Genomic DNA, 25,243 nt, shown 5'->3' on the forward strand with positions numbered 1-25,243 from the left:
ATTTAACCTCACAGTGCAGGTCCCATATCTCCCTCATAGAGAACTGAGCAGGGAATGCTATCCTTTCTATAGGATTTTTAAAGCAACCTATAGAATTCTCCTCCACCTTCTGTAGTTTTGCACCGAGGTCATGGAAGTAATACTCTGAAGACAGCCTGACTGCACAGGTGTAGTTTAGGGTATGATCTGCCATAAAGAACCTCTGACTGGTGGTGATGCATGAGAGTGAAAGAACCAGTCTATACTCTCAGAGCCCAGAGGGAATTTGAGGGACTTGCAGTTAGGAAAATACATCTCCTTGAATACAGAGCCAATATGACATGGAAATCATTGAGACACAATGAATATACAACCTCCTGGTGCCATTTTTACAGAGTCAGTTTTCAGGGAGAACTTCACTTTAAGAAGAGAAAGTTTGAGAAACTAAAATGATTTAGTATTAACTGTACTGGATTCTATTAAACATCAACAAGTGTGCACCAAAACCAGTGGGCCCCACCATATGAAACCAGATCAAATTATCTTCTCTTTAGGAATACTGGGATCCTGTGTTTTGTTGAGCCGACCCCCTGATATTTCTGTCACACATTAGTATCTATTTCATTGTAATATTTTGACACTGAACTTTCAATATATTATTTTGTTACTTTCCACAGTAAGTCTCAATTTTCTCCTTTTCTTTCTCCCATTAATTCACTGTGCTTTTTTCTTCTGCCTGCTTCTCCCTTCAGTTTTTCCACTGATCATCTTTGCCCCTTCTAGCTAAATCTCCCTGTTGTGCTCCTCCACTCTCTCCCTCTAATTCAACCAGAGAAGGAGGTGCTACAGTCTCCTCACTAAACTTTGAAGTGAATTGTGCAGTAACCTGAAAATAGCTATGGATGCATGGATCTCCTCTTGGGTCATAGGAATAACATGGTATGCAATTTAGTACTGGTATGTTAAATTCCCAATCCAGAGTGTTAGCAGGTGCGCAACATGTGAGAAGAACAAAGTTTGTATGTCCACTTTGCTTTTGTGTAGTATTCCCAGACAGCTAATCCATACATGTTTCTCTTTTATCTTTTGGTAAGCAGTAGCAGCACTCAATGATGCAAACAATACCCTCCTGGATTGAATGTGTTATAGTGCTGAGCTATCGGCATTGCAATGAAGTAATAGTTACCCAGTGAAGTACTCCCAAGTAATTTTAAATTGTCATCTAAATGCATCACTAACAATACAGAGATATTTTTTTACGCTGACCATTCAATTACACTTTCACTCCAGGACCTGTTTTTGTTTGTTTATTTGGATTTGCAAAGCATCTCTCCAGTGCTCTAGGTATTAACAAAATGTTGAGGCTAATAATAGAAATCAAGTATATCAAGTAAGGTTAGTAAACATGTGAACATAATATAATTTTATGGCAGGCAGCTTTATGTTAAACAGTACTTTCAATTAACATACTTTCTGTCAAAGCAATCCTGCAGTCAGTAAAATTACTTAGCTTACTTTTGCTTCAAGATTACCTGAAACCAAAAAAGAAAAAGTATTGAGTTCTTGTTAGAAATTAAGAAGAAAAAGTTATACATATTAATATTCCAGAATGTTGCCTGTTGCAAAAATTGTGGTTTTTATTATCTTTTATTATCTTTCTAGTTTTAGAAGTCATGGCAATGTTAAAATTATTACTCTTTTTTATTTTTCCATCTGGACTTCTAGAAAAACATTGGGTGAGCCAAACAAGTACTGAGTAACAAGTGCTTGTTTTCACGGGGCATTTAAAGATGTGGTGCCAGTCCCACTGCAAGATCATGAGGTAATGTATTTGCCAGTTACAAGTTTACCACAGACATATCCTAATGTATATTGTGTAAGGGATGAGAAATCTTGTACACAGATACATGCATTTCCTTATTTGTAGCAGTTGCTTTGTTTCATAACCATCCTGTAAAATACTATCATTTAACATTTTCCACCAGTTTCTATGGTTATGATGATCAAATGGATTCATCAGAAGACACAGTACGTTGGAGAAGGAGTTTATCACAGTGGTATTTCTTTCCCTCTACTTCATGGCTTCAGAATTCATGGAGGGAGCACTCCTTTGAAAAGAAAGCTTCATTTGCCCTTCCTCTTGTATTCCAGTATTACTACTGTATCTCCTGTTCAGAGACAGAGGGGAACAAATGGCTAATCAGAGGCACAAATAGAAAAGTTAATGTATATGTGAAGCATGTTAGCATAGTGATAGACCAGAATCAGTCCCTGGAGTCTCAGCACCCCTGAAGTTGAGTGGGGTTGGCACAGGGGTGAGGGCTGAATTGTGCAGTTTGGACCAATCTTTATTTTCAAGGTAGGAGGGAAGACAAACTGCCTGGCACAAGTTAGATTATTAGCCACTGAAGAAGAATTTGAAATGCACCATGGGCCAAGTCCTGGTGCCACGGAAAATAATGAGTGTTATAAAATATAAAAGTTTAAAAAAGGGAAAATAATGGGTGTTCTACCATGGACTTCAGTGAGGAAAGGATCTGGCCCTGTATTAACTGGCTAAAATAATATTTTAAAATAAAGTTCCTGCAAGGATTTTGGAGACCAGACATTATCTTCTCTCCCCTCCATTTTCTATGTCCCAGCCTGACACTTGCTGTTAGCCAGTTGGCAAATCATTCTGTTGGCCTTCTAGTTGCACTGGATGTCCAGTACCTGGCAATGATTAATGTAGGTCTTGGCAAGCTTTTGCAGCCTACTTACAGTATGGCAAAAGGCTCTGCACCTTTTCAGATGGAGATGAAGTGAATGCGTCACATTATAGTGAGAAAAGAGGAGAAAATGTATACATTTTCTCAGGGCTATTTCACCTGGCATATCATTAAATCAAATCTGATGCCATGTGGAAGATTAATGGCAGATTTATACTTACTGCCCCTGAAAGAATTAATTGTGTTCCACTAAACATGTATTGCAAAATGGACAGAAACAAAGACCAATAAAATATAACTCTCCTGGGAACGCCGAGAATGTGGCAAAGGGTTGTTGGTTTTTTCCCTTTAGTGAAATGAGAGACATTGGAATGATTGGTTAACCACAAAGGCATTTCACACTTAAGATGGTGGTCTGAACTGGCCAAACCTTTAGAAGCCTCTCCACTCATCTTCCCATTCTTTCTGCCCCTTATCCTTTACTATTAACAACCGTCCTCCTGCTTACTGAGAACATTTTAGAGGATGCTTAGTGGCCCACTGCCCTAACCTCCAAGAGCATACTTTGCGGGGAGGCTCTGAAGCTCTTCCTCCAGCAACAGAACTGGGTTCCACTGCTGCCCCTTTTTCAGCTTCCCTGGTGGAATTACACCAGATTGCACAGCATGCAGGAAGCATCCTGACATACAGCAACATTCCTTGCACAATATCCTAGCAGAAGAACCATGTTAGACTGGCCAGTGCAAACGGGTATCTCATGGATAGGAAAAACAGGAGGTACTTATGCTACAGTGGTCATGTACACTTCTCATGGGTAGTCACCTATCAGGGATGGTATGGGTTTACTTGGCTCTGCCTCAGCGCAAGGTGCTGGAGTTGATGACTTCTTGAGGTATGTTCCACCTCTATGTTTCTATGATTCTACATGCTGGCTGGTGTTTGTATTTATATGGTTGGCCTCTCCTGATGGAATCATGCTTGCTTGCTCGCTCAAGTGTTTGCGATTATATCACCCTCTAGTGGATGGCAAATAAAGAGGTGATAAGCCCTCTTAACACTGACAGGTGATGAAAATCTTCTAGAGATACAGGTCTGTCTTTCAAGAATAGAAGATCCAGGCTCTTGAACCCCAGTGGTCATTTGTGGTTTGAATGACAAATATGAAGCATCTATAGAGAGAGAGCCACAGACTAGTTACACAACTATGGCTGACAGAGGAGACAAAGACGGACTAGGCGTTTGGCTCATGAGTGCTGAGATGTTAATAACACCCTTTTAATTCCTGAAACTTGAGTCCTTTCCCCTACTGCAGATGTATGGAGCTTGTGGAAATAAATAAAGTAATTATTTTACTAATGTAATGAGGATACCTTGCTCATTTACTCTTCAAATGTACAGGGAGCAGAAATGAAGGTATTTTCTAGAAAGAAGGGTCTTTTTTTTTTTGTCTGAAAACTAAAAGCGAACTTATGTAGAAAATCTCAACTGTAATAAAGAAAAATGGAACTTGGATCGAGCATGTTAGTTTCTCAGAGAACACAGCCATTTTATAGTTTATGTAAAATGTTACTTTCTGGTGAGGCCCACCCCCGTATAATGCTAAAATTTGCCACTTCCCTCCTTCCAGGGAGGTTCACATCCTTACAGCTTATCATTGTAGGTACTGCATTCTCAATTCAGCAGCAGTTCAAGGGAAAATGCAGCCACTAGAAAGCTTCAAGGTTGCACCCCTAGGTTAAAATACCACTTTTTAACTGCACTGAGGTATGCCTTGCCACAGTGGCTGTGCTTCCTAATAGCTCACCACATTGTACTAAGGAAGTCTGGCTTTACAAGCTGAAGAATGCAAACATAGCGCCCATAAAATGTGCAGTCCCTAAACTTTTTATACCTGTCTATGAAATAGCATGCATACCACACAAACACTACTATACCAAAAGACAGTTAAGATTACGATCATGTTCCATAAGCTCCAGCATCTTAAAATTTATTGAACTTTCTTTCTTTTTTCATGCACAAATCATATTTCAGTTAAAAATTCCACTCAGTTTCTACAGGCATAAATGTGCACTGCCAATGACATGCTGGAAGGCCTTCGATTCTGTAGCTTCACAGAAACTCCTGCATGTGCAGAAAGAAGGGATTTTTAAGCACTTATAATTTTCTCCAACTGGCTGGAGTTTGAAATAAAACAATACATTTATACTGTGACACACTTTATTGTGAGGAGATGGTCCTTTGAGCAGCTTTGTGCAGTATAATTACTTATAGGGTGGATCACCTGTATGTTTTACTATGGTATTGCTGTGCTATACTATAGTCCAGTAGTTCTCATCCAAGGGTATGCATACGTCTGGGGGTACACAGAGGTCTTCAAGGGGGGACATTAACTCATCTATCGATTTACCTAGTTTTACAACAAGCTACATAAAAAGCAGTAGCCAAGTCAGTACAAACTCAAATTTCATACAGCCCATGATTTGTTTATACTGCTCTATATACTATACACTGAAAGGTAAGTACAATGCATATATTCTAATTGATTTATTTTATAATTATGTGGTAAAAATGAGAAAGTCAGCAATTTTTCAGTCATAGTGTGCTGTGACCCTTTTGTATTTTTATGTCTGATTTTGTAAGCAAGTCGTTTTTTAAGAGAGGTGAAACTTGGGGGTACGCAAGACAAACCAGTCTCCTGAAAGGGGTACAGTCATCTGGAAAGGTTGAGAGCCACTGCTCTAGTTTAGAAGTGATGGAGGTGGCAGAGAAGGGAAACTGAAGGCTGAGGGGCAGAGGGTGCACTAAACCAAGGAGAGGAGAGCAGTGGATCAGGAGGAGAAGGAAGAATGGGACAGCAGTGCCATCAAAAAGACCTGTCTGCCAACTCTAGGACCATCTCAGAGTACGAGCTGGTTTGTCAGCTGCATGTGCACCTTGCTCCAGAGGTGCAAGCCGTGGTGGAGGTGACAATCAAATGGGTACCACAGTCTGTGAAGACAACTTAATTCCCACTACAGGAGGAGTCTGAAGAGACTAGTGGATAGCAGGAACTCACATAGCACTGAACACACCCTCTAAATAAACATACATTGACAACTAACAAGCAAATATATATCCTATGTATGTTAGAAAAACAGTTGTTTTGCCCAATCCATGCCCAAGGTACTTTATTCCAAGTCTTCAAACCTCATGTAGTTAGCAGTTTAGTCCCTTGCCCCAGAATACACCACACCCGTGTGCTTGCAGGCTAGCTAATCACAGCTAACTCTCTTAGTCCTTGTCTACATGGGGAGGTTGCACCAGTATAACTTTCCTTTTTCTAGAAACAAAGTGGGTGAGGTAATATCTTTTACTGGACCCACTTCTGTTGGTGAGAGAGACAAGCTCTCAAGCTATGCAGAGCTCTTCTTCCAGGTCTGGAAAGCTACTCAGAGTGTCACAGTGAAATACAAAGGTGGAACAGATTGTTAAACACAAGGAGTTGACAAATGTTACTTTTTCTATCAGAAATTGCCCTGTGTTCACATACAAAGTATTTTATATCATTTAGTGTCATGCCCTAAGCCAGGATAATTAAACCATTTTGGAAGCAACTTTAGTTCTAACTTCACACCTTTCGTTGTATGCCTCCTTTCCGAGCAAGTTCCCCATCTAGCATCTGGGCCTTTACATTTGAGAGACGCAGTTAGCTGCAGGCCTACGGAGGCCATTTTACAAGCAACTACTGCTGACTACCAGAGGCTGCAGCTTCTTCTCCTGCAACCAATGAGTGTTTGATCTTTTTTCCTTAGTGTTTGTTTTCTAGGTTAAGTTTTGCTCATTTCTTTCAGGGTAGATATAAGCCACTTGTCTGTTTTGTATGAACTTACCAGACACTGTCTTGCATGGCTTCTCCCTAATACATGCATTTAAATCTCTTGCAAAGTAGCTATCTGGTGATAGCCAGTAAGGCAACAGGCATCCCAGATAGATCCTACTCACATCCAGCTCAAAGTAGAGAAGTAAAGAAGCTAAAAAAGGGTCTGCAGGTCTGCTGAAGGAAAAAGAAAAGAATCAACTCTTTCTCCAAATGTTCAGATTGACATTAGAGCGGGGCCTACACCAGAACCTCAAATCATAACCCCCCTCCTCACTATTTTTGGGGAGGTTTGCATTGAAGGACTTTGATCTGAACCGCTCTGGGTGGTTTTGTGTTCTGTTGGGAACAAAACCCTGGAGAGGACCATTTTGTCCTATTTTGGGGTTCCTCTTTCAGTTTGATGGTGGAAATATTGTAAAACCTGTTGTTCTTTTGATATTTTCTACCTATCAGAAATGGCTCGAGCTTCACTTTTGGATGCACAAATGGGTCAAGTTCTCAGGTGGTGTGAATGGTTACCCAGTTTGGGATGTCCACATTACCCAACAATATTAGAAACTTTTAGCATTTAAAAAAATTATTAGTACTATTTTTTGTATCTCTCTGCCTGTACATTTGGATTGCAGAGGCTACCCTGAGTCCAAGCCAAAGCAAAACAGAATATAACATATTTTTAAGACCTCAAATGCTACATAAAAGAGTTTGTCTGGAAAAAATAAAACAAATTTAAGGTCTGCTAACTCTTGGCTGTCCAGATGTAGAAAAGCTATTATATTATCAGAAAGAACTCAGAATGCAGGCTCAAAAATGGTACCGAGCCTGTTTCTCTGCTGTGGTGCACAAAATATTGAACCTTAAAAATATAATGTGTTCAGGGCTGAACATTGTCAGTCCTGGACTTTGGAATAATTTTGGGGGAAACATGCATGTGGTGTGAGGAAAGAGGAAAAATTTTTGTGGCCAATGTTTTTAATTTTAAGAAAAGTTGTGGTTGCTTAAAGCTGCTCACCGGTGAGAACCGTAGGTAGTTCGGGGATAGATGGATAAGTGGGCAGAGTACAGGTGAGACTATTAAAGGTCTGTAATAGATGCAGTTCATCACATGCTGTGGGCATCAGGACTAGGAATCATCAAAATGTTACATTGCAGTGTTTTTGGACAGAAAACTAGGTTTTTCACAAAACGAAAATTCTCATGTAAGGCGGTGATGGGTTAATCAACAAAAAATAAAAAATGTCCACAAAGAAAATGTCATTTTCTAACCAGGTGTAATCATGCCCACATATGTGGTACATGTGTGTACATAGTTTCAATGGATTAGATAAGTATCCAAGATAAACTCTATTTGATTGAGAAATTATAAGCAATTTTAAGTAGTCTTATACGTAACATTTTATATTTATGTTGGCTAGGTGAACAGCTGAGCTCAGTCTCTGCACAGATGAGTTATTACTGACAGACTGAGCTACTGATAGGAACAAAAGATGAGCCCAGTGTAACCGGTAGTTGTTAAGATAATGGCTGAGAAAGTCTGTTTCAAAGAAGAGAGATAAAACAAAGAGATGAGGTTTAATGGCCAGTAATGGAGGGTGATAGTAAGGAGAAAGCAAACCAAGCGGGAGAAGGGTAACCTGATTGGGAAGGGACAGAAACCTGTTGTCATTGGCACCAAGGCTCGATATGGTTGTTAAAGAAGGAGAGGGAAAGAGAGACTGGACTCTGGGGAGTCGACATGCTAACTGAGAAACCCTGGCAGCCTGCAGGACAGACACAAATCTCTAAGGACATAAGCATATATAGTATTCTGTTTTCACTCAGTAGTACCTACAAGGCTTAAAGGGTGGGTATAGTCTTTGACCTAATGTATTTTATTCTGCTTATCTTTGAATTACTTTGGTTTTCTTGATCTTCTAATCAGCTTTGCCTTATTTCATTTACCATGGTGCCAAGGAAACAAATTTCTCATTGCTGGCGAGAAGCAAGAGGGAGGAAAAAGTACCTGCCCTGGAGCCCTCAGTCCAAGGCACGGGGCAAAAGACTGCCCAGTCCTACAGAGTGCCCTGCAGATGCTAACTACAGTCAGTAAGGAGCTTGGGAGAAGCATGGGGAATTTCAGTAGTGACAGGCATAAGTGACTGAAGGGCACAATAATTATAATGAAAAGCTATTTCTATATTTGCCAATAGGATTCTAGGCATACCATTATATTTTTCCATAACAGCAAAGCTTAAATGGTGGCATAAAGTCACTGTCCTGCCGAGGGAGCAGAACAAAACAGCACCCTCCTGGGAGTTCAGAGAGGCATGGCACCTCAGACTGACCTGCCACTTCACCCTTAAGTTCTGTGCAGCATTCACTCTTCCTTGTGGCACACCATTTCTGTTGGCCAGCCCAGAGAAGGGTGGCACCATGGCTTTGCATTCTCTCCACCCTTCCCAGTCCCCTTTGCAGTCTGACCCTCGTCTCTAGAACGGGGGCCAACTTGCACCTGAGCAGGAGCCAGAATTTACCTATGTATATTGCCAAAGAGCCACAGTAATACCTCAGCAGCCCCCCCATTAGCTCCCCACCACCTGCCAGCAGCCCTACTGATCAGCACCTCCCCCTTGCTTCCCCATGCCTCCTGTGGCATGCGGGAGGCTCTGGGGAGAGGGGGAGGAGCGAGGACGTGGCAGGCTCGGGGAAGGGGTGAGGTAGGGGCAGGGCCTGTGGCAGAGTCCGGGGTTGAGCAGTGAGCACACCACTCCCCCTCCCCGCCCCCTGGCACATTGGAAAGTTGGTGCCTGGTAACTCCAGCCCCGGGGTTGGTGCCTACACAAGGAGCCACATATTAACTTCTGAAGAGCTGCATGCGGCTCTGGAGCCACAGGTTGGCCACCCCTGCTCTAGAAGTATGCAATCACCACAACGTTAGTCCACAGACATTGAGAACTTCATTTAACACCATTAGGTTTGCTCTGCAATGAGAATGAGTCGGGCATTTTTTCTAGGCGGATCCTAAAACACTGCGAAAGCTCAGTAAACTAATCTGGGGGCAAATCCAGCAGTCTTTTCACATGGGAAAAATTCCCTCAGACTTTAGTGGGATTTTTGTCCCAGACCAAAATGAGCAAGGATGGAGGAAGGTTTTGATCTTGCATATTCTATTCTACTACAGGAATAGCTTCCCTCAGCCACTATCATGTAGCCACCTATAGGGTGGAACTAACAATCATTTAACAGTGCATGGCAAGGCTAGACAATATTGTAGGCTTTGGATGTGAAGAACTGAACATGCATTTAAAATTACAAGAGCTGGGAAGAATGTAATTTAACAAACAGTAGGAATATTAACCCAGGACTAACGCCCTGTACTTGTGTGAAAAATGCCATAGGCTCATTAATTATCACAAGAGGTCATGATTTTATGTCTGCTTTGAGTAATATAAACTATACAGTGTGGGTCAGGTCGTCAGCTGGTGTAATTCAGTGGAGTTCTGGTCACTTTAATAGTTCTTCATTAGTTTACATCAGCTGAGGATCATGCTGTGTGTGTAAAGTACATGCTCTCTGAAACACCCACCAGCACCTTCAAAATATGCATAGACTGAACTTGTCCGAAGTTCAAGGTATAGTGAGGGGTTGGACCTGGTGTTCTGGACTGGGTTTATCTCCGACCAACAGAACTTAGTGAAATTGATTTCTCCTTTTTAGCTGATTATATTTAGTCATCAGTTCCAAACACACTTATTTGAATTTAATTTGATGACTGGTATGTTCCTTTTTCTTCAGTCAGTTATCTTGGGCATCAAATCTTTTGTATTCCACTTGTGCTGCTTATATTGATAATCTCCAGTTGTTGTAACTGACTGTTTGGGTTAGGAAATAATGGAGAAACATCCATGAAGTAGTGAAACTTATTCATATGACATGAAAAATAAGCCTGTCTTGCACCTGTTTCTCTGAACAGCAAACAATCACAATAGATAAATGAAGCAAAAGGCTGTCTTTGAGAGAGAGTGAGAGCAGGCGCAACTGTTCTGCATGCTACTCCAGAAGAGAATCCCTGGGGAGACCTGGTAATCTGTAGTACAGGGTGGCACAGTTCACTGTTTGTATGTCTTTCCGAGGAACAGAGGCATGCTTGTTTACAAACAGATCTCTAGCTACTGTACCTTGCAGTGTTTGCCATGCAATTCAGAACAATTTTTATTCCTTGTAGCAGAGATACTCTGGCCTTTGATCACAGATTTGGATCCAAGTTCTTTGCTCAGTTACAACGCTGCAGTCCCTCTTAAATCAATGAAAATCCACAATTGTGTTTGAATGCAGGATCTGGCCCTTCATCTTTTTTGTCTCTAGGCCTCTCTCTGGCTACCTGCACCAGTCCTCACCTGGGGAGACTTTAAGCAAGAAAAGGCTATAGCCAAGTTTTCAAACCTGGTTGCCTATAGCAGTCATCCTATTTTCAAAGGTTTGGAGCACCTGCAGCTCCTCAGTGGGATCCTGAGTTACTCATCACCTGTCAAATTCAGTCCATTTCTATTTAGGTGGATGTTGAGAGCCTAATTTTAGGCATTCTGGTTTAAAACTTTTGGCCTGAGATTTTCATGAGACTTCACAAATTTGGTCAAGGATAAAATATTTCCAGTGAAAAGATCCCCCCTCCCTCTCAAAGCTTGCAAAATTCCACCCTGGAAGAAATCACAAGTTTTCACACATTTGTCCTGAGTAAAATATATATGTTTCCCCCCCCAACAGAAACCTTTTCACCTCAGAAACTATTTTTGGAGAGTGGGGAAAGAGATGCAAAACCAGAGGGGAAAAAACCCAGCTTTTTTTTTTTCACTGTGTAACATAACTACCTAAAATAATATTTTTTTCTGTTAGGTGGGTTTCTAAATGGGGTGTTATTTTTTTAAATAAATATCTTGGCTCATGCCACCAACTCGTCGCTGCAGAAGCAGAAAGGAGACATTGAATGGTTGGTTAAAGACCACAAACATGCCATTTATCATGGTCCCTTGACAGAAGCTCTGATACCTGCACTCAGGTCCATCAATGTCAGTTTTCTTTCATCTGTAAACCCTTCCTAAAGAGCAGCAGTCCATAGTTCAATAAATTCTACATGTGGGTACAAAAAGTTTAGGCCAGGGGAATTTTGATTCTGTGCATCATGGTGTGAGAAGGAATCAGATTCCAATTATTGTGCTGGCAAAAGGCCCTTCTCAAGTTACATTAGGGAAAACTGATGTATCACCCATTGGGGGGGGGGGGTTATTACTTAAAAAACTCGGAAGCACTTGCTTTGTGCCTCACTCCCCTTTAGACAGGCACACAAAGCACCACTCCATTATTTGCTCAGCTGCCACTCTCAAAGCACATTTCAATTTTTCATTTGACTACAGGTGAAAAACAAAAAGTGAACTGACCCCAAATCATACGGTTGAGAAACTCTCCAATGTTGTAGATCCAGACAATGAGGACAATGCTACTGCAGAAAAAGGCTGCTAGACCCACTGGGCTGAAAAAGGTGAAGAGAGGATATACCCACTCTCCGGTTACAGAGTAAATCCACAGGACCCTAGACAAGGAGAGAAATGATTTTTGGTTAGGACCATTCAGTTAGAAGAAGAATTTAAAGATTTCCCATCCAGGAAGGAATATGTTATCACAACTATCATGGTAAAGAATAAATAGATCAACTTACATTAAACTACTGATATGCAACATCTCTACTGGGCAGTTAGACAGCTGGACTCTTTTCTGTGAAGCACACGTCATTCAACACGGATTAGAACACATGCAGTGTTCTACCATGACCAGCTTGGTTCTATCGTGACCCAACTTCAGTGAGTATAATGGTATTTAAGTAACTGAAGTAAGTGTCCTCAGTTGAGAAATATGGCTATTTAACTATAATGTGCTTAACTATATTGTATAACAGCAAATGAACTTTTAGACACCTCTTTTTCCAACTGGTTGCCCTGGCTTTTCAGCACCCACCTAGATCAGAGACACCTGGGGAGAGGAAAATGCTATTGCTCATCTTTCTGTCCCTTCAGCAGTGACCAGTCCATCAGGGAGCGGCTGGAGGAGGCGAAGAGTCCCTTTGTCCCACAGAGAAGGAGAAGGAAGAGCAATTGTAGGTAGGTAGCAGAGAATGTGGTGGTACTGTCCACCCCTTTCCCTTCCTGGGCTGTTTGTAGGGCTTCATTCCCTTCATTCTGTCCTGCTTCCTCTCCCCTCAAACCGAATCTACAGCTTGCTGTGGCTACCAGTTAACTTGAGTTATTTGCATACTATGACTCTTATTGGTCAAAAGAGCCTTAAAAGTTAATTTCTTGATCGATAAACTTTTGAACTTTTTTTTATAATACGACACATCTGTGGATAAGTGTAATTCAAATGGCACCTCATTCATCCAAATTGGATTACAATCTCAAAGGTAGTTCACTGAAAAGACAGATAACATAAAATTAGGAGATTTGCATTATATAAGGCCAGAAGGATGGGCTGAGGCTACATTTAGCTCCTTTGCGGTAGTGGGGGCACTCACCCTTGTAATATATTCTGGCAATGGAAGAAACCCATGCATTTGGATCACAAAGTCCTGAGTTCTATCCCCAAGGGCTTGTCTATGTGATAGGGTAACATGCCCCATGGGGACGTGGTTTCTAAAGCAGATTACTGTGTAGCATGTGAATTGGTCCATGTAAACCCTGCTGGTGTGCACAAAAAGTTCTCCAGTGCGCCTTAATTTAGTGCTGTTTCAAACAGTTGAACAAGCCCCAGGTCCAGTAGGATTTAACTGGTAATCATGGTATTCATTTTTGTGGCCATGGATCTGTTATAATTCTATTGGGAAGCTGAGCCATCTCTTTTGTCTCCGTAAAACTGCCCCTTAGACTTTTCCCAGCACTGCCAGTAGGGAGATATTCTGGTGATTCCCCTACGCCCTACCCCCAGTGTTTTCATGGGAGAGTGTGTCACTCTGTGAGAAAACACTAGCCTGCCACTTGGCTGTGTGAGTCATGTCTCAGGGCATTTTTATAAAAAATTATAAACCATACAGATTAAATATTTTTTGTAAAAACGGTTTTGTAAAACAGATTTTATAAAATGGTGTGGTGGTACCATGTGTGGTCCATTTTATTCTGGGGTAGCTATCTGGTCCCGTCCCCCCCCGTCCTTCCTTCCTGTATCCCAGTGCCTTCCCGCAGCCTCCCGCCTCCGGAATTTCGGGCTGGGTTGGGGTCGCCTGGGGGGGCCTCAATCATTCTGGGGTGGTGGGGAAAAAATTCGGTTCTTTTCCCTGGCTGGGGCAAGCAAGCACCATCATGGCAAACGCTTTTTCCTGGATTTTGCCTTGGCACTCATGCTACTTGCATGTGATGCAGAGATGCCATGCCGCTGGCATGATTTGCCACCAGAGTGCCAGCACATGTATGCACAGCAGCTGCATGCAGCGCTAGCATGCAGCAGCATTGCAGCGCTTCCATAATTGAGCCATATTGCACCATCCAAACCCTTCCATTTGTACCAACTGAGGATGAAAATGCCTCATTCATGCCCAGCCATTTTAGTGATTGCCATTTGCTGGCCACATTGAGCCAGCCAGCCAGCATTTAGCCCATGCTGCCATAGCCCTATAGCCTTATTGCCCTTCAGCATGTGCTGCCCATTGGCGTTGGCATGGGATTGGGCTGCCAGTGCAAAAAACTGAAAAAAAAAATCAGCCCAACCTCCAAAAAAGAATCAGTGCTGCCACTAATCAATAGAGTATTTATAGATCAACCTATGCATCTGTAGAGCCTGAACCACAGCTCACCTGTGCAGCAGACAGCAGATATTATCTGTAACAACCCCACAGGGGTGCTCTGTTTCTTCCCAGCATCCTCTGTTGGTTACTTCCCCCAGCCCCCCTTTTTGTGTGATGCATTGTTAAAGAATGTGTGTGATGAATTAATAAATAAGTTAGGAAAATAAGACACAAGGAAATGAGCACACTGACTGTGAAGTGAGAAATGAGCCAGCTGCAGTGTCCAGACAGTGTGTGACAGGACAAGCAGTGTGTAGGAGAGAAGCCCAGCATTGCATCCCACAGCCAGCAAGGGGCTTTGAATCTTTTCTGAACATTTGGAAGGGGGCTGATATGATGGAGCCAGCCGATGATTACCATCCACCCACCAGAAAAGCCCACCATCCCCATCCATCCACCAGAAAAATTAATCCCGGACCAGGACCATTACCTGTCCTTTTACTGATCCTTGTACCCAGGAGCTGAGGCTGATCATGAGAGATGATTTGATGATTTTGATGATGCTGATTGATGGATGATGGGATGATGCATGGAGATTGCCGCCCATGTTGGAGCCATCGGGGGGGGATGCAGTGTGTGGTGACGGGCAGCAGCATCGTGGGTGACATGTAAAAGAGTCAGAGGATTGTTTTGAGTAAAAGAGTCAGAGGGGGGTGGGGGGGGGGGGTTGGGGGGGGTGGGGGGTGGGTGGGTGATGGTGTGGGCCTGGAAGTTTGACTTGAGAAGCTATTTGAGGAGCATTTAGAATGCAAAGCATCAGGAACTGTGGGATAGCTTCAGTCATCCACTCAGGGGTCCAGTCCATGAGCATCCATTTGATTCCCATTTTCCATTTTGGCTGCAGCAGCTGCTTGTCATGCAGCAGTGCGCTATGCCTGTGCTGAGATTTTAAAATGGATTCTTTTAAAAGATCTTTCTTTACGGAGCGCTCTCTAGAACGGATTGCCCTGAGCCCTTATTTGCCTGCTGCGTCCAGTCACATCCCATCCGTCCATTTTTCTTTTTTTTTTTTTGATTCCTGCTGCCACCCGCACCGATGCTGATCCACGCTGGGCAAAAAAAAAAAAATTCAAAAGTGCGGGGGGCTTTTCCTGTCTACCTGACTGCATCCGGAGTTCGTTCAGCGCGTCCCAGAGCGGTCACTGGTGCACTGTGGGATAGCCCCGAGGCCAATATCGTCCGTCCCCCACACACACCCTAAAATCCGATATGTAATATATACTGGCACTCTACTCTCTCGAGGAGGGAGAAAGAAAACCGTTTTTAAGAGCCAAAAAAATATAATATAAGTGCCCTGTAGTGTGTTGGTTAGTGAAATAAAGTTTTTTTACGCTAAAAAAATTTTAAACGCCTAGTGTAGACCAGGCCTCAGGATATGTGTGTCACATAGACACCCCACCAGAATTAAGATATGTCACAAATCTGAGAAACAGGTAAATGCTAGAGAAAACAGCAGAAGTGTCCTTAAAGCAGGAAAACAGATCAACAGTACTTAGAGAAGGCACTGGTAGGACATAAAAGAAGAGGTGTGTGAAGAAAGATTTGTTAGCCCTCAGTCAGAAAGTTGGTGGGAGAAACTGGTGTTGCTGGTAATGGAGTTTTATTGGGCTTGGAAACATTAAGAGTAGAAACTAGTTTTATAGATCCATCATAGATCCTCTGATCAGAGGAAACAACTGTGGTGTGAAATGATTGAGGAAATAAAAAAGCCTATAAAAAGGCCTCAATAATGATAACAGGAAATATTAGCTACAAGACACTAATTGGAGTCTCAGTGGGGAAAATGATGGCGTTGACTTTTTTATTATTATGTGGAGCCTATATGTATTTTTTTCAATATGATACACGTCTCAGCCAATTACAAAGGCAGCGATCCTAGTCTTAGGTAGTAGGAGATTAGATTGTGCCGATCAAATTTTTCAAACTTGGGTGCCTTAGGACAGGCACCTAAATCGATTTTTTAATGAACTTAAATAAGTAGCCTGATTTTCAGAGACACCAAGCACCATCATCTCTCACTTGAGTTGATGGAAGTTGTGAGTAATCTGGCAGGCTGTTCTGGTGCATAAATAGTATTTGGTTGCCTGTCTTTAGGTACCTAAGTTTGAAAATTTGGGCTACAGTGAGCAGAAACAATGGATGGAGAGAACCAAATTTTTAGCAGACATCTAAAAATGCACTATCAAACTTTGCACCCATTGTACAATTGCACATGTTGCATGTGTGATTATCAGTTCAACTCCCATACAACAGTCAGATGCCTATTTTTTTTGAAAATTTAGGTATCAATTTAGAAATGGAATAAAAAGTAGTTTTATGATAAGAAATAGAATAGAGTAGCAAGTGACAACAAAGAGTTCAGAGTAATCTTGAAGTAATGTTTGCATTTCTGAGGAATTATAGGAAGGGTACAACTTAGATGATGGCACAGGGGTAGCAAGTGTATCAAAACACTATAGAGTTTGGGGGCAGCATGTATAAATCAGTAAGACTTGATGTACCATAATAACCTAGAAGGAAGAAGATCTAGGGTTTCTCTTGTCCTTTCATTATGTGTGCCTCATTTCCACTAATCTTAATGGGTCCTATACTCTCACTGAAGGAAGAAAACTAGTCCCTGTGGCGGTATTCAAAGAGATATGTAAGATCAGGAAAGGCAAAGAATGTATTGGTGCAAATTAGATATTTGAGATAGTGTTATTTCAAAATGAAAAGGTCACGAACTGAAGCTGAGCACAGGTATCTAGCACATAATATAATTGAAATGTTTTAATTCATCATCAAGATGGAGTGGACACATTACTGGAAAGTGATGGAGTAGAGTCCCTCCATTTATTTACTTATTTTATTTAGTTATGGCTTAAGATGCAGTGTGCACTATATAATTATTTATATTTCCTGAGCTTAGAAAAGTGGTATGATCTCCTCCGCTTTATGGCCCAAGGTACATTTCTGATGATTGGCGCCTATATTACTGTCTTCTTTGCTGTTACATTGATTTTACAATTGAAATGGAAAAGGGCAGGCTGTTTTTAAGGTCTAAAATTGGATAACGTAAGAGTTCAGAGATACAAGCTTTGGCATTCCAAGACAGGGAAGAAGATTAAAGGCCAGGTTTTTGAGACTTTTAATTGATTTCAGGAGGACTACTTGTAGAGTAACATCTTACTCAGCATGAGAAGGAGTATCAAAATCTGTCACTAAAGGAATTCACTAACAAGTCTGCCAGGTTTCTCACCAGACCTGGCAGCTTCCCCTGGTTGGAAACCACCCCCACTTTTGAGTACAGCAAAAATAAATTTCTGTAATAAAACCCCATGTGGAAGCAGGACCTTGAAGAAAGGCACATGCAGTGGTAAGCCATTCTGGCTGCCCTGCTTGACTCTTCCCTTGCTTTCCTGGCTAATCCAGCACCTCATATGGCAAATGGACCACCTGAATCCATAGATATGGAGGAAAGGGGAGTAGTAAAGATGCTGCTTATGGAGCATAAGGCCACATGATTGGACTATTGATGGTTCTGCCACATCAGTGAAGGCAGCAACAGCGAAGTGTTGGCACCTATAGGCTGGATGCAGAGATTTAAAATGTAAAGCGATGTTTTAGTATAAAGACTTTGGGGCTGAATGCTCAAAAGGAATTAGGCTCCTAACTTCTGTTTAGACCCCTAATTTCCATTGAAATCAATGGAAATTAGGAACCTAACTCCAGCTGATCATTAAGCTCATTTTTTGCTGGGAACCAAGGTGAGGAGAGTTAAATGAAAGGGTCTGTGCTATCTCTAGGAGACAGAAAGCACCAGTATGGAGATTGGCATGAATGTGCATGCAACAGCAGGAAACTGGAACACAACGGGCAGGACCCTACAGAAGATGACACAAGGGACAAGTAACAGATAGCCATCTGCTTGGGAGCCCAATAGCCAGGATACCGAGTACTGTGATCTGTGCTTAATTTGTGCCAGGACCTGCCAGGGCTGAGCCCCAGCACCTCTGGGCTTGTTGCATCAGTTATGAAAGTTAAAAAAAAAATGGCTTGAGCCCTGGCACCTCTTTCATTACAAATGAAGCGCTGACTGTGAGGTACTAGAAGCTGAAGACAACATCAGCTCAAAGGAGACTTTGGGAGAAACCGCTAGTGCAGGATGTGACTAGAACTCGGTTTGGCCGTGCTTGGCCTGGTTGTGATTGCTGATTATCTAGGAGACTGAGTCTTCCTCCAGTGGGCGCTCCCTGAATGGAAAAACACTCTCCTTCTTTTCAGTGTGCAACATCTGAGACTGTGACCTCCACTCACTGGAGCATACATGGGTTTAGGGCCATGTTCTCACATCAGACGATACTTGCTGTGGGGTTTGGCAAGTTGAAGTTGTTGTGATCAAAGCATACCCCCACCAAGAAGTCTGGATAGTATTGGCTTAAAACAATTGGGTTTGGGACAGGATGATAAATCTCTGTCCTGCCTCTAGCTGAAACCTGGAGGCAGGGCCAGCTCCAAGCTTTTTGCCGCCCCAAGCGGTGGAGGAGGAAAAAAAAAAGTCGCGATCGGCGGTACTTTGGAGGCAGCTCCGAGAGGGACTGAAGGACCCGCCGCCGAATTGCCGCCAAAGAGCCTGATGAGCTGCCCCTTTTCCTTGGCTGCCCCAAGCACCTGCTTGCTGAGCTGGTGCCTGGAGCCGGCCCTGCCTGGAGGCTCCATGTCAGATCCTTGTGTTGCTACAAAACAAAAAAGCGATTTCTTCTCTGGTTTACTTAGGTCATTGTGGTAAAGGTGGCTGCTGTTGAGGTGAAGTTGTGTGGGCTAGAGGGCTCTGCAGGAAATGAAAATGCGAAAAGCATGCATCTCATGGCGTTATTCCTGTCCCAGAAGCACAGTTCGATCATGAAGACAGTAAAAGTCACAGTGCCTCAGAAGAGAACAAAATGTGGCTCAACACTAAGTAATGCAGCAAAATGGTACTTTGGGATGCAATGATCTTAATCCCATGAAGGTTAAGATTAGATTAGGATAAACCATTCCTAACACATAGTCAAATAATGTAGTAGCAAAATCCAAGCACTATAGAGGGATCTCAAATCATAAGTGCATTTTGTCTGTACACTTTACGTTATATTCTGGGTTTTATTTTAGTGGGATTGAGGCAAATAATTTAATGACAAAAGCAAGTTCATTCAAACTAATGTGTTCACTGCCATAGGTAAGAACTAGTAGAAACAAAGAATTCCCCCAGTGCTTCCTCCTTTTCCAAAAGATGCCTCACCTGCATGAGAAACAAGCTTATTCTCCACTTTGTCCTCATCACTCTCTTCTAGGGTGACCAGATGTCCCAATTTTATAGGGACAGTCCTGATTTGGGGGCCTTTTTTGTATATAGGCTCTATTGCCCCCCACCCCCTCTCCCGATTTTTTACACTTGCTGTCTGGTCACCCTGCCCTCTTCTGAATCGTCCACTCCAGAGGCCAGATGCTTGGGTCCGGCTCTTCTGCAGGAAGTTATTTTTATCACCCCACCAGCAGTAAACCCTGAAGCCACCAGATGCCAGTCCGAGACTGAGGTTCAAGTTAGAGCAGCTTCAAAGCTGTTCTAAATTTTGGCAGCTGCCCATAGTCCCAAGGAGCTGTTTCAGCAGCCAGAGTTCTCTCTGGCCATGCCTCCTTTTCCCTGGGCATTCCCCTATGCTGGGGGGAGCCATGGAGAGGGTGCTATAATGCTGGTTCTAACTCACCAGAGTTTTCCCAATTTGGCACCAAACACCCCCGCACACACACACACACAACCACACATACCACACTCCTTTGGGATTTAGTGGGTTGCAGCAGGGAAGCATGGGTGGAAACAAACTGAGAAGACTGCTGTAGTGGAGACATCCCAAGCCGCCTCATGGTTTGTTACAATTCAACACAACTTGTCTTTTAAGAGAGGCTCTGGAGTAGCAGGTCATGTTCTGAATGGCTTCAGGTGCATTGTTGTTTTTGAAGAGGCATGCTGAACACGTGGCTGGAAACAGTCCTCTTGGCCTCTTGTTTTCAAGGAATATTATTTGATTCTTAAAACAAAAAAATAGGTTCCCCCAATGGCTTTTCCATAAAACCAACCATAATGTGATTATTCCCATTTAAACATTTTCTTCATAGGGGAAAAGAATCCTCTAAACTCTTTTTCCAGAGTAGGCCAATTTGAGAAAATCCAAGGGGGTTATAATACATAATTCTTACCAGCTGAGATAGGCAATAGAAACAAATCCTAATAGGATCAGTCCTTTCTTCTTTGGTGGATAACGGTGAGGGGTAGCGAAGACCTCTAGCAGAGCAAGTGGCAATACAATAGTGTGCTGGGAAGAAAAGGGGATATGTCAGAGAGTGGCAATAGTGTGTTGTGGGTAACCAAATTAACCAAAATGCTTGTGGCAATGTGTACATATGTGCAAACCAATTATTGGTTAACAGTATAGAATGCCACAGAAAAGCATGCCACTTTACCAGTGAGTAAATTCCCATGATACAGCAAGCACTGAAATTTTCTTGTTACACAGTAAAAAGTATGATAATTAGGTGCTACTATAGAATGCTGTACCGCTGTGCATTGTAATCTCTAATGGATAGTGCAGGGATTTACTGCATTATCAGATGTGCAAGGACAGTTGGAGTGAACCCTGTGTATACAGTTTTACAAAGATTTTGAAATCTATCGTTGTTTACTTTGAGATGGAAAGGAAAAACCCCTTGGCATTTTCTGAAAGACTTTCCATGCTTAATTTAAGCCCAGGGGTGATTTTTTTTTCTTTTAGGTAAATTTGGTGAAAATCTCTCTAGCCATTTCTGAGAGTGGGAACAAATACCTTAAACTTATCTTTAAATAAAAACCAATTTGGAGGAAATGTTATGAGATGAAAGGTGAAGTATTGTTATGATTAGAAAGCTACAAAGAGGAAAAAAATGTGAAGAATAGAAGTAAAGAATCAATTTCCAGTACTGCAAACAGTGTCCCAGAGTTCCATTCCCAGACTGGTGATGGTTAAATATATTTATCATTGATCTGGAAAGTGGTGTGGATGTTGAGGTGACAACATTTGCAGAGTACACAAAATGTAGTTAGGTTAATAATTATTAGAAAAGACTGAGGATTTTCAAAGAGACCTAACAAAGCTCGGTGAATGGGCAGCATGAGGGCAGGTGAAATTCAGCATTGACAAATGCAAATTCATGAAAATTGGAAGGGATCTTTGAACTACTTGTGCACCTTTCTGTGTTTGCTCTAAGGCCCTTTCAGATCATAAATACCTCCTCAGATCTACATGTGGATCTCCATTTGTCTGTACAGAAAGGGAGTTTGTGCACCTGAGTGGCACTGTCTCCACAACCAGGCCCTGTGTATAGGATGGAGTTGGGGCAGACTGGGGAAGGAGTGGTAGGGCTGAGGGCAGAGTTTTGGAGGAGACATATCTTAGTCCATCCTACCCCTCAGAAATTAACCAGAGAAGCTGATACAACCCCAGATTGTATTAACTGTTTTGTGAGTTACCATGGGGAGCCGCAGGAAGCAGATTGCAAATCCTTCGGAGCATGCTCAAGGGAGTTGGGGAGTGCAGTGGGCTAGAATTGCTGCTGGGGTACAGGGTCTCCACTTGGATGTCACTGGCCTCTCACAAAGGGTCTTGAGGTCTTCCAAGTTTCAAAGCATTTTTTTCCCCTTCCCTCATTCAGGGTCAACTTGGGTCAGTCTCAGGGAGGATTTTCTTGTGGGGATTTTCACATAGAAAGTCTGCTTCTCTGGTTTTCAACATGAAAGGAGATGCTCCGGCTCTAAATTAACTGTAACTACTCAGGAAAAAGCCCTGAGTGTTACTGTCAACAGCTCAGTGAAAACAGTTGTTCAATGCACAACAGCAGGCAACCACAGCAAGACCTGCTCAATTGGGCTCCTAGTAACTAAGGTTTTACGGATAGACTGTGAAAAACTGCAGCAGCAAACACAATACATGAATTTTTCTGTCATATAGTATGTTGCATTTAAGGTCTGACCAAAGTCAATTGAAGTCAATCTTTACATTCACATCAGTGGATTTTGGATCAGGCCCGTACAGAGGACATGATGGCGTGGTATGAAATGTACGTTTTATTCGCAGATGTTTTGGAGAGAGAGATACATTCTGCCTCTAAAAGAGTGTGACACATTATGGTTGATCCTGCAAGAGAGCACTTAGTAGAAAAGTGGTTCTTGGCATCCCCCTCACACACCCCTGGCACACGAGGCCTCAGAAGCCATTATTCAGCCCCATGTGTCTTGTTGCCAAATATCCTTCAGTTTCAGTTATTGTATTCTACAAGCTAGAGATAACAAAGGTTTATTTGATTGTTCTAGTTCATCTCCCTGACAGTGCTGCTGAGACTGCTCTGTTTTGTCTCATACTCTAGAGTCCTACGACCCCCTCAGTCAATAGCAGAGGTCCAGCTGTATAAGTTCAAGTGATTTTTGGATACATTTAAGTAGAAAAAGGTCTTCAGTTTGTACAAATTTATTTCCTCACAGTCCCTATAATTATGTCTTTTACTCAGAAATGTGCTAGGTATGTTAGGGTGCTCCTAAGTGTTTATATTATATATTTGATTTTGATGTCATTGTCTGCTTTATTTCCCCACTATTGTATTCCCTGATGTCGCTAATTAGCCTAGAAAGCAGCAGACTGTCACCCAAATGCTGCATTAAGTATGGAATAAGTTCACATGTCTCAGTTACCTGGTACTAGGGTGACCAGACAGCAAGTGTGAAAAATCAGGACAGGGAGTGGGGGGTAATAGGAGCCTATATAAGAAAAAGACCCAAAAATCAGGACTGTCCCTATAAAATCGGGACATCTGGTCACCCTACCTGGTACAGGGACTCTTAGGGTACGTCTTCGCTACCCGCCATATCGGCGGGTAGCAATCAATTTCTCGGATATATCATCTAGACGTGATATATTGAACTCCGAACGCGCTCCCGTCGACTCTGGAACTCCACCACCGCGAACGGCGGTGGCGGAGTCGACGGGGGAGCCGCAGACGTCGATCCCGCGCCATGAGGACGGGTAAGTAATTCGAACTAAGGTACTTTGACTTCAGCTACGCTATTCGCGTAGCTGAAGTTGCGTACCTTAGATCGAACACCCCCCCAGTGTAGACCAGGCCTTAGCTGTGCTACAGAATTAGAGTTACAGCTCCTATTTGAATTTGTCACTGTCATGTAACCCTGTGTTAGCCAATGGATAGGTACCAGGTCAATAGTTTGTCTCAAAACAAAATATTGCCCAGAGAGTAAGGCAATGATGGTAAACTATTATTTATTCTTTATTACTCTTACTTGTTTCAGGTCTTCACTTCATGCTTGCCCTTTGCAGGCAAAATGGCCATATGTCCCAATTTTTCACATAACACCCAGTGTCCCAGGAAATTCCTTTGGGGCCACGCAATGTCCTAGCTTTCCATTTCATCAGTGGAAACATTTATTTTTTTCAATAACAACAAATTATTTGTTCAAGCCATATTGCTGCACTGAGGAAAATGTATTCTGTGTTTATTAGGCCTAGCCGTTCAGTGGGAAGAGCAGTGTTTGAAGTCAAGAGAAAATCAGATGAATTTACAGCAGATACTTATCAAAGCTGATTTTGTTTGTTTGGTGTTATTTTGCTCAGAATGAAAGTTAATGGTTGTTGAGCGGCTCATGATAAACTCGTGCAGAGCCCCAAGTTATGCAGAGGGAAAAAATCCTTCACTCTGAAAAACATGTTGAGTCAGAAGCTGGCAGCAGTGACACCAACACATGTTTTATTAAAAAGTCTACTCTGTGTTCTGTGTGAATAATTCATGACCCTAAAAACACTTTGCCACAAAAGACTTCCAGTTTTTTTAATTTTGAAAACAGGATCACCTTAATCATAGGCAGATAAAGAGAGATCCTTGTGTTTGCTATAGGAATGTTCTCTAGTGAAACTTATTAGTGTACAAATGGCTTCTTTTATATTGGCTTCTCACTCTGGGTGAGTGGATGGGTGTCTGTACATTTTCATTTTCTAGTCTTTCTCATTCCCGAACTTGAATGCACACTGCACATGTCCTTGCCATAGTGAACATATGTGCACATCCCTATGATACACATTAAATGCAACAAAATAATTCTAAATGAAAAAAAAAACACACAGAAACAGAGCCTTTCATCACCATACTGGTATCATAAAGCATGCTGGTGTTTTCACACATTTTATGAACCCTACCTACAGTTTGTTTTCTCCTTTAGTAGTAATTTACAATGGAATTCATATGGAATAATGGAGTACATTCACAAGAGTAAATGGGATCACTGTGATTCACGTTTATACAGCAAATACCAAAGGAATGCATGATTGGCCACCTATTGCAAAGTGTGCCCTTGCCAGTGACATTCAATTAGCTTTCCAAATGAATTCCCTTGGATGGTTGATAAAAAGCTGACTTTAGTGATGAACATTAGTGATGGCCCATATACCATGGTTGCTAATACTAATTGTAAGGTCTTTAAAGGCTTTTCATTTTCATGGGGAAAAAGTATGCTCTCAGTCTAGCTATTTTTAATATTGGTCTTAGTCACCAAACACCACGATTCATTAAAGACAATTATAAACCAAATTTTAACCAAACTGTGTTGTTAATCTGACGTTTATTTAAATCAGTGCAATCTTTGTTTGGAAGCAAACTTAAAAATATATACTGTTATGCTTCTTGATTTAAAAGGAAATGTAATAATTAGGCTTGGATTGGCACAAATCAGGATGTTGGCAAAAATGGGTTGAAGCAATGTTTCAATTAACAGTTTCTCAGTTTTACTTGCAAACAGGGAAACTGACAAAAATAATTATCACAGAGGGAGAGAAAATTTCATTC

At 42.0% G+C, this 25,243-nt stretch overlaps 1 protein-coding gene across 1 annotated transcript in view; it reads right to left on the bottom strand.

Moving 5' to 3' along the window:
* Window positions 1-1,598: 1,598 nt before the first annotated feature.
* Window positions 1,599-25,243, bottom strand: part of LOC120396953 (androgen dependent TFPI regulating protein) — a 46,203-nt gene continuing 22,558 nt past the window's right edge. The window contains exons 4-6 of the mRNA XM_039522237.1: window positions 20,564-20,679; window positions 11,958-12,109; window positions 1,599-2,147 (exon numbers count right to left, since the gene is read on the bottom strand). Coding sequence (XP_039378171.1) covers window positions 2,104-2,147; window positions 11,958-12,109; window positions 20,564-20,679 — 312 coding nt within the window. The 3' untranslated portion in view covers window positions 1,599-2,103. The remainder of the gene's footprint in view (window positions 2,148-11,957; window positions 12,110-20,563; window positions 20,680-25,243) is intronic.

This window comes from Mauremys reevesii, linkage group 2 (genome assembly GCF_016161935.1).
Source record: "Mauremys reevesii isolate NIE-2019 linkage group 2, ASM1616193v1, whole genome shotgun sequence".
Taxonomy (NCBI): Eukaryota; Metazoa; Chordata; order Testudines; family Geoemydidae; genus Mauremys; species Mauremys reevesii.